We start from the raw sequence: 10,481 nt of genomic DNA on the forward strand, positions 1-10,481 counted from the left end.
GGATCCCGCGGCCTCTGTGGTCTCACTCACTTGCCAGGCCTGCGCTCTGGGTCTGTTCAGGATCCCGCGGCCTGGGCCTCCAGCACCAGTTATTAAAGAATGCCCTTATTGTTGAATCACATGAAAGGTAAAATTTAGCACTGTACTTAAAGATCAAATTATTTTGTTCTTTCTTAGTTCTAAGACTTTTTGTTGCCAGGAAATGGGCCAATATAACATGCAGGCTCTTGTGTATGACAAAGAATTGCCTCATGTACACTCGGTGGTAGTAAGTTGGAAGCAGTTACGTCTATTGAAGCTCACTGGAAGTTGTTCTCAGGGGAAGTCTGTGCCAATGAAAGATATAGATCAGAACAAGAATGGTGCTGAGGTGACCGTAAAGCACTACACACAGGTCAGTGCTGCAGAAATAGCAACACACAACAAAAAGCACGGGTAACTGAGGCTTTCGTAGTTCAAAGGATGTGCACCTCAGCTTAGGTGCTCCCACTGAATCTCTAGGTGAGAGTGACCAAAATGACTGATGGGGTACTGAGGGGCTCCCAGCTGGGCAAGCTCATCCCAGAATTTGCTCAGATCTTAATATTTTATGACATGTAGTGCATACTGTGAATCTGTAAGGAGGTGAGAGTAGCGTAGGGTGACCAGAAGATGAGATCAGAGCACTGGGGAGCTCCTTGGATTTCTGTTTTTCTTTTCTACCTGTCTTAGGACAGTGGAAGCAAGAATAACAAACTGTAGGGTACTGTTTAGAATTAAATGGAGGAATGGGAGTGACTACCTCAGCTTCATTGTATTTCTTTTTTTGGTACTAGTAATTGAACTCAGGACCTTTCTTTTGCCAGGCAGGCACTGTGCCACTAAGCTGTCTCCCCACGCCAGCACCATTGTTTCTAACTTACCTGTGAGAAGTTTTCATATCATTTGTCCTGTGCATTGTGTTCCTGCAGGGTCAGTGTCCCTGGTATTAACAAATCACTTTCCAAATGTCATTTTACATTTATTTGTCTATTTAAATATTGTTTTTCCACACATGTTAAACTTATTTCATATTGAATCTGGGACCTTTGCACTGAGCTACACCCCCAACTCTTTCTTTAAAATTTTTTGAGACAGGCTTTCACTAAGGCGCTAAATTGCTCAGGCTATGCTCAGATTTGTCCTGTTTGTGCCTCAGCCTCCCAGAGTGCTAAGTTTGTAGGTATGAACCACCTTGCCTACTTTTAAATATATTAACTTTTTAAATAAGACTTTGATAGAATCACACCATAAGGTAATGGGCTGGGGTTGTAGTTTAGTGGTAGAGTATTTGCCTGGCATGCAGAAGACCTGAGTTTGACCTGCAGTACTGCAAAAAAGAAGACAAGAAGAGATGAGAAGAGGGGAATGGACTAGTGGCTTAACTGGCTTCTTCCTGTGTAGGCCAATTGCAGAATCAGTTTACTTCAGCTGTTTTGGATGTATCTCAAATTATCTTTACAAGAAATTATCCACTCTGTTCCTGACATATAAATTGGCTATATGTTAGAGACACTCCTGGCTTTTTAATGATAGGTACAATTGAGAATGAGTAGTTTAAACAATTTCAAGGTTAAGGACAATTTGACACTGCTGTACTATGGCAAAATACTCTAAGGTATAGTTCTTTAAGGAACTGATTAGAATGTTCTTTTAGTTGTGTTTCAGGTGGCTTCGCATAGCTGAGTAGACCCTTTATTCTGACTTCCCTTGGGTAGGGGTAGTACTGGCCATTGAACCCAACACACTGAGCTACATGCCCAGTCCTTTTCATTTTTTACATTTTGAGTTGGGTCTCACTAAGTTGCTATGTTGCCCAGGCTAGGTTTTAACTTGTGACCTTTTGCCTCAGCTTCCCAAGTAGCTGGGATTATAGCTATACATCTGCTCATGCTGTTAACTTTTAAACAGTTTTCTTTTTTAAGAGACAGAGTCCTGGTATGTGGTCCAGGCTCAGACTCTTGGTTCAAGTGATTCTTTCACCTCAGCATCCTGAGTAACTGCTCTCGTAGGCATGTGCCAGTGTACTTGGCTCTTTCTACCCTTATCCAGTGCTGGACCATACTTACAGAACTGTCTGTCTGTCTGTCTGTCTGTCTCTCTCTCTCTCTCTCTTTTTCTGTGCATTTATTTGATATGGGGTCTCACTACACAGTTCAGACTCGTGGTGATCCTCCTGTCTTAGCCTCCCTTCATGCTGGGATTACAGGTGTGTACCACCAAGCCCAATTTCAGGGCCAGCCCAGGATGCAGTACCAGAAGCAAACCCTGGTCCTTGTGCATGCCAGGCAGGCACTTAGACTGCTGAGGTGTCTCCCCAGCCCTAGAATAGGCTTTCTCTTTGTTATATATTTTATTTTCTTTGTTTTGCTTTGTTTTAGAGACAGGGTCTTGCTCTGGTGTCCAAGGTGATCTTGAACTTACTATTCTTCCACCACTCACCCTCCCTAGTACCTGAGCCCACCTCAATCATGGCATATAGAATTTCTTTCAGGAAATCAAGTTATGTTAAAAATTAGTGTTGGGCTTTGCTTAGTCTTCCTCAGTCCCATGTATGTATGTTCCCATGAAGTATATGTGATTTATAATTTTTTTTCTGTTAAAAACAAGTATTTCCAAAAAAAAAACAAAAACAAAAACAAGTATTTCCTGCTTAGAGCTTGGTGTTTTTATGAGAGAGAGAGAGAGAGAGAGAGAGAGAGAGAGAGAGTGTGTGTGTGTGTGTGTGTATGTATTATGGTACCAGAGATCAAACTCAAGCCTTGGCACTTGCCAGGCAGTTGCTTATGCCTCTGAGCTATCTTCCCCAGCACCTCTATGAACTATTATACAATTCTTGAGGTACATTTCTACAAATACCTTAGGACTTAGATTTTAGGTGGAAGTCTTTTTTTGCTGAGATTGAAATGAACGTTTTTTTCAACCTTTCTTTCAGATCCATCATGTTACAGAAAATGGAGGACTTTATAAAAGACCATTTAATGAAGCTTTTGAAGAAACACCCATGCTGGTTGCTGTGCTCACATACGTGGGGTATGGTGTCCTCACCCTCTTTGGATATCTTCGAGATTTCTTGAGGCATTGGAGAATTGAAAAATGTCACCATGCGACAGAAAGAGAAGAACAAAAGGTAATTGTTAGAGAATCTTTGACTCTGTACATAGAAGCCTTTTATAGAAATCTTTGTCCTTTCATACAATATTTTTTCCTTAGAAGGATGGGTGCATTTGTATAAATACAAATATTCCTCATTTAATTACCTACCTGTTGAATGACTGTTTAGACATAGGATAGAGGAATATGGTGTTTGGACATATGACCTGCTGCAGGATGTGTCTTTTATTTATTTATTTATTTATTTTTTGTAGAGTACAGTTATAGTTTATGTAACACTATAATTTTGCAGATTTTATTATATTTACTGTAGTTTTATGTTCTGTAACAACTATAGTACTGCATATAAGCATTATGCAAAGAAAAGCAAAGTCATCAAGTAGGAGTTTCCTTTCACCATTTTTTTTTTTTTTTTGCTCTAAATATTATAATGTAAGGCGGGGAGATGGCTCAGTAGAGTAAGCGCTTCCCTGGCAAGCACAAGGGCCTGAGTTCAATCCCTGGCTCTGCCAAAAAAAAAAAAAAAAATCATAATGTACCTTTTATGTTCAATTCCTCATTTAACAGCTAATTCAACTAATGAGCTATTCACAGGTAGGGAACTTGGTTCTTAAACAAGTAGTGTCTGTATCCAAATGCTGTTAAGTGAAAACATTCCACCAAGGAAGCTAAGAAAGAATCTTAAAGGCATAAAAGAAAGAAAAAGAAGAAATAAAAGCATGTGCCATAATATCACTCTTGAGAACTAAAGGAGATAGGTGACACTTTTTCTTTTTCAGGGATTAGAAAGTGAAAAGTACATTTAAAAAATTATCTGAGGGAGCCTACTGTCCTGATTTGTTTATGCTTTAGGAACAGGAAGTGCCTGTGAAGCCCTGCCCTTCCTGGCCATGCTTTCAGGGTGCCACTTTCATTTGCATTCATCTGTGGAGATTGGCTTCTCCTCGTGGCCTTTCTCCTGCGTGCATTAAGCAAATGCTGTAGTTGTGTGGTTTACAGACTTGTTCTTCTCCCAACTAAGCCTTAAAACAGAGTATGAATGAGCCATTCTGTTTACAGTAAGATATAGTCTAATTTTAATAATGGAAGCAAATGCTAATCCTTGTGTTTACGGAGGGCATCTCATTCACTTCACTCTGCTTCTCTCTGAATATTTCTTTGTGCCTTTACAATGCCTGATTTTACTAAAAATAAAATACATTGACCTTGGAGGAGCTGGCCAAATAGTTCAGTGGATTAAAGTGCCTGAAAGCAGTCTGGGGCCCAGGGTTCTATCCCTGGGCCTGACATGCCAGGCGCTCTGGGACAGCAATTGAGACTGGGCATGGTGGCACACACCTGTAGTTCCAGTTATTGGAAGGCTGTAAACAGGCAGATCACTATGAGTCCCATCTAGTGTTGAGACCCTGAACACCCTGCAGGCCCTTCCCTAAAAAAAAAACCAAAATATTGCCCTTGGAACTATATCAGATTAGAGAAGGACCATAGAGGTAGCTTTATTGTTCTCTGAGCTTTCACTTTTGAGAGGCATTAGAGGAGTGAGGCAGGCATGGGGATGGTAAGGTCAACACTGAGGAAGAAGCCAGTGAAGGAAGGGAAGGGTACATTGTGAAAATATGGAATGAACCAGGCGCTGTGGTACTTTACCGTAGTCCCAGCTACTTGGGAGCCTGAGGTAGTCAAAGGCAGACTGGGTAACAGCAAAATCATGTAGGTAAAGGAGAGTAAAGGCCTGTGTCAGCCACTAAGAAGACAAAAACACCCAGTAAATATAGGGGTTGAGAGTACTGTCTCTGGAGAACTCAGAATCAGCATCCTTCTATCATATCTCAGAAAAGGATGTTGTAGCCCAAGCTCCACAAGACTGCTCATTGCCCCGAAACACCTGTGAGCTAATTTCATTAAGAAAATGTATTTTACGGGCTGGTGATAAAAGTTCAGGGGTAGAACACTTGACTAATATGCACAAGGCCCGGGGTTTGATATTCAGGACTTCAGTCAACCAACCAATTAATTAATTAAAAAAATACTTAAAGCTACTGAAGATCTGTATTTAGCTGGACATGCTGTTGCATGCCTGGTGAGAGGCTGAGGCAGGAAGATTGCCGTGAGTTAGAGACCAGCCTTGGCTACATAGCCAGTCTAAACACAGAGCAAGACTGTCTGTCCAAAAAAAAAAGTTTAAAAAAGCCCTATATTCAGAATTTAGTCAAGTAGGGAAAACTAATCTTTTTTCTTTTTTTTTTTTGCTACTTGTTTTCTCTTTAATTGGAGGATTACTCAATGAATTTTAAGTAGACCAAATACACTAATTTTATTTTATTTAAGTTTTGTTGTTTTGAAATAGGATCTCATTATTAAGTAGTTCACGCTGGCCTTGTACTCACTGTGTAATGTAAGCTGGCCATTGGCCTTGAACTCAAGAGATCTTCCTGCCTCAGCCTCCCAAGTGTGGGGATTACATGTGTGTGCCACCATGTCTGGCGTGCTACTTTTTTTTTTTTTTTATGGGAAATAAAACTACCATTTTCTAGTTTCTCAGGTTAACATTTAGAATGGCTTTACTGTACTTGTCCTGCCCACAGTGACAAAGCACTTTTATGGTTTAACAGTATCCATCTTTATAATATTATTATAGGTAGCTAAGTTAAATACATATTGACATACAGTCAGAGAGGGACTGGGCCCTCATGGAAGTCAGCACAAAAAATAGGCATCAGAATGGTGGCGGGAGGGAGGCCAGGCCTCAGGGAGAAGCTACAGTGGCCAGGCCTGCATGCCTCCCTAAAGGATAGGCAGTAGCTTAACATCATACTGTCATTAGCACCACTTGCTGAGTCCAGATAGGCATCAGCTGCACAAGTGACCGGATCATCCGGAACCTTTTCATGTGCCCTCACTCTGTGACTCATTTTGCTATCGTATTATTATTAGCTAAACAGCTAACATTTGAAATCCCGTAGCTTGATTGTAGTTTGGCCCAGGTTGTACTCAGATTGTGACTTTGCTTTATAAATTACTCCAACAAAGAGCCTGGGTGGCCACCCTGTTTGGAACCCCTCCTGGAAATCCAGAAGTTACTCTCTTCTTATTTCCAGTGGAACTCTCCTAGCTTTTTCCTTTGGTTTGTAGTTTTATTCCTTGTTGTGGGTGTTTGTTTTTTGGGTTTTATTTTGTTTTTTCGAGACAGGGCCTCACTGCATAGTTCGGGCTAGTCTTGAACTCACTGAGCTCAGGCTGGAACTCCTGGCAGTCCTGATTCAGCGTCTAGTGCTGGGATTGTAGGCGTGTGCCACTACACCCTGTTTCCGAACAAGCTTTTAAATTTGATTCTTGTCTGCCTCTAAGTGTATCTGCCCAGCGTTTATCCATATGTTTGTTTCGTATAGCTCTTGGTTACAGCTTCCTATATACTAATTATGTTGTGCAGTATTTTATTTATTGTTCACGGCCTGATCTCTTCGCCATAACTGGGTTAGTGGCTGCCATGGCTGATGATAGGCAAGGTTTGATTTATATTGTAGGCAAAGGCAGGAGGCATGTGTAGGAGAACCTGGAATGTGGATGTATGAGAAACTGCTTTGCATGTTAAATGAAGACGCTTAGGAGACAGTACGTAACCCAGAGCTGTTCTTGAGCAGCAGCTTCTCCAAGTGTGGTAGAATGAGTGAGTGATGAAGGAACAAAACCAGGAGCAGGCATGTGAGTTACCTTCTTTGGAACTTGTGTCATGTTTCCAGAGGGATAATAAATACATGGTTTTAAATACTGGACTTGTCTGGGGCTGGAGAGATGGCTCAGTGGTCTAAAGCACCTACTTGGAACAAGCTTGGCAAAGCACAGGGACCGTGGTTCGATCCTCCAGCACCACATGCCAGCCAGCCGCGCCCCCTGGTGGGCTGAGCTGGACACACACACACACACACACACACACACACACACACTAAATGTTAAAAAAAAAAAATACTGGACTTGTCTTGGTTACTTTTTTCTCTTTGCTTACACAAAATACCCATACCCAAAGTTAAAGGAGGAAACGTTTATTTAGCTCCCAGTTTATGGAGGTTTCAGTCCACAGTCACCTGCGCGGCACAGGGACTGCGCTTCAAAGCAGCAGAATAGAGCAAAAGCAGTCAGCCAGGGGGAGAGGACCTCTTCCTCCGTTACATTGTATGCAGGCTGCCCACCCTGCTGTGGTGTGGGTGTAGCATTCACACCATCTCCATGTCTTCTATTTTGGGGGAAAAGGGGGTTTTAGTAACTGAACTCAGGACTTTGTGCTGGCCAGGCAGGTGCTCTGCCACCGAGCTACATCCCTGCCTTCTACCCTTTCGTCTTGTAAGGCCTAAGAATGTTTGCATAGTGAGGACCCTGGCCCCCTGCTGAGTCACTTAGTTGCCCTTCTAAATTTCTCAAGTTGACCCCATGAATCACATCCTAGAGCAGTAAGGGCATATCCTCTACACCCGAGGATGTAGCGCTGCTGACTTAGTTAAGCTTCTAGACTTCTCGAGTTGACAGGGTGTGTATTTGTGTGTACTTCATGTGAAAGAATTAGAACACAGATTTTAGTCTCCAGTAGTTTCTAATTTTGTTGAGGAAACATAAACACCTCAAAGTTACATACTTTTGAAAAAGCATTACATGAGTAAGTAGTCCTCAAACTGGTTGAAAAATTAGAACAGAAAACTAATCTGGAAGTCAGTGGCACAGAGGGAGTGGTTTGGCTGTGGAGAGGCGTGCACTAAGTTAGTCACATTCATTTCAGTGGGATTTTACCATTAGCAGTTGTAACAGGAGAATGCTGCTGTTTCTCTTACAAGATTAGCTTTTAACAAGAAAAGGAAGAAGGTTGATCCAGTCTCATGATCACACTTTCTCATGTTGCAGTTATGAGGAGCAGGCAGATTTCAGTGTTAAACTTGAAAGGAAGTGAAGGAAAGTGCTTGCTGGGGATCATACATAGCATGTAAACACGGCTGCCACTTCCTCCTGTCACTGAGTGAAAGGTGTCCTCAACCACATCTTAAGTGCTTCCTCATTCCACTGCAAAAGGTCAACTGTTGCTGTTCTTTTTAGGAAGGAAAGGACTGGGTGTTGCTTTGGGTAGCACTGAATTGTATAGTCACACTAATAAAGATGAGTTACCCAGAGTGTATTCTCCCCTATTTAAGTTGTATAAAATTCTTGGGATTTTTTTTAAAAACCCATATTCTCTGATCGTAGTGGTGTTTTGGACAAGAATATCTTCTTTTCCTCTTCATGTTTCCCCCCCAATTTGAAGTTAGTAGTCCAGAAATATATATGTAATAGAGCAAAAAAGCTTGAATTAGTAACAGCATTCTAATGTACATGTAGTAAGTACTTAACATCTAAGGAATAAAAATGTTAATTATTAAGCTGAAAACTTAACATTTATCTTCCTGATCAGTCAGAAATGGAAGGGATTGGTCTCTGGGAAGGGGTATCATGTATGTACATCCTGAATGTCATTCTAGCAGTGTCTTAGGAAATTTTGTGTAGTGTGGTTGCCTGGTATATTAAACTAGGAGCTTAGTAGCTGGGGAGATAGCTTGGCCGGCGGTCTAAGAATCTGCCTGACAAGCACAAGGATCAGAGTTCCTTTACCTGGAACTGCATGCTATGTCTGCCACTGAGACTCAGCCATGGTGGCACATGCCAGCACTGGGGAGACTGAGACAGGAGGATCACTAGTTGTCCGAGTTGCGTAGTGAGACCCTGTACCAAATACATAAATAAATGATAAAGAGGAAAAAAAAAAAAAAAAGCTAGGAGTTTAGCCAGTTGGCTTATCTTTAACTGTGTCATTCCACCTTTAAAAAGAAGGTGACTTTCCGTGGCTTTTGTGTTATGTATGGGAACCAGAACAGGAGTCTTTTTTAAAAAATAATTTTAAGTTGAGAGCTGAGGAGATAACTTAAGCGCCTGCCTGGCAAACAAAGTCCTGAGTTCAATCCCTGGTACCAAGCAAGCAAAAAACAAAACAAAAAACTAACAATAATTTTAAGAATAGGGCCAGCCGGATAGCTCGGCGGACTAAAGCACAGGGACTGGGGCTCGATCCTTGGCATGCCATGCTGGCTCTGCCTCCGGGGGTGCACTGAGATGGTGACTGAGACTGGGCATGGTAGCACACGCCTGTAATCTTAGTGCTTGGGAGGCTAAAAACGGGAGGGTTACTTACTACGAGTCTGAGCTGCATGGTAAAGCCCTGTAGACCCTGTACTAAAATACATTTTTTTTAAAAAAAAGGAAAATAGTTTTGGCAGCAGTAACTGAAAGTGTGAAGATGTAATCACCCCACTTGAATCCAGCCATCTGATAGAGCTGCCTGTGCTTGGGCGCTCCTCTGTACCAAAAGCACAAGCAGATTGGCCTTCAGGGTGGGATTTTGGCCTCCAGGGTGGGATTTGGCTCCTCCAACAGTTGTTTTCCTCTGCTGCACCATTCTCTATTAGCACAGTCTAGAGAAGATCCCTTTCTTGACCTTGCTTCTCTTGATCTTCTGTTCCATTCTTTTAGGGAACAAAATCTCTGCGTTGCTACTTTCATTGTTGTTTCCCTCTTTCGAGCCTACTACTGCACCTCAAGGGGTTCTTCTCAGGGCCACCCGTGACCCCTGTGCTGTAAGACCTAGTGTTCCTTTCTCAGTCTCACCTTGCTGGACACCTGTCCTCGGGGTTTGACACACACAGTTGGTCTTTCTCTCCCACAGAAGGAAGCATCTAGTGGACTTGGCTTCCAGGACATACCATCTGGTTTTGTTCTACCTTCTGGCTGTTTGTTTTCTCTCTGGTGGCTCCTCCTCACCTGCCTGTCTTCTAAGGGTTGGTATGACCCAAATTTTGTCCTTATGAATGAATTCTCTCAGTCCTTTCTCTATGCTTAGAATTTGTACGTGTGGATCTTGTACTGATTTCCACACCATAGATCCCTACGTCTGGTTGCTCAGTTGACATCTCCACGTAGGAATCTCAAACTTGACACATCTGAAATGGAACTTATCTCCCATCTAACCAGCTAGCTATCTTCTCTGTGCCTGTGAATAACACTGTTCTACCAGTTGTTTGGTCAAAAACTTTGGGGTTACCCTTGATTCTTTCTGCCACACTCTATGTTCTGCCCATCAGCAAATCCAGATTCAAGCCCTTCTTGTCAGCCTGTCTCCACCCAGATGTCATCTTCTACTGTTGGGCCCCACACTTACCTTCTGGCCCCTGGGAGTCCAGGAACACTCCAAGCACATGCCTCCTTCCTGCTATTAAGCTTGCTATTCGGCTTCTCCTCCAGAGAATTCTTTTTGTCCTCTACTGTATTGAGCTATACTA

At 42.3% G+C, this 10,481-nt stretch overlaps 1 protein-coding gene and 1 pseudogene across 1 annotated transcript in view; one reads left to right on the forward strand and one right to left on the reverse strand.

Moving 5' to 3' along the window:
- The window catches only part of LOC105743452, a 5,628-nt pseudogene extending 3,137 nt beyond the window's left edge, over window positions 1-2,491 (reverse strand).
- Window positions 1-10,481, forward strand: part of Sptlc2 (serine palmitoyltransferase long chain base subunit 2) — a 118,130-nt gene that overhangs the window by 27,071 nt on the left and 80,578 nt on the right. Inside the window, exons 2-3 of the mRNA XM_023701341.1 lie at window positions 2,954-3,149; window positions 7,405-7,412. Coding sequence (XP_023557109.1) covers window positions 2,954-3,149; window positions 7,405-7,412 — 204 coding nt within the window. The remainder of the gene's footprint in view (window positions 1-2,953; window positions 3,150-7,404; window positions 7,413-10,481) is intronic.

The sequence above is a fragment of the Octodon degus genome, unplaced genomic scaffold, assembly GCF_000260255.1.
Source record: "Octodon degus isolate 3935 unplaced genomic scaffold, OctDeg1.0 scaffold00007, whole genome shotgun sequence".
NCBI classification, from domain to species: Eukaryota; Metazoa; Chordata; class Mammalia; order Rodentia; family Octodontidae; genus Octodon; species Octodon degus.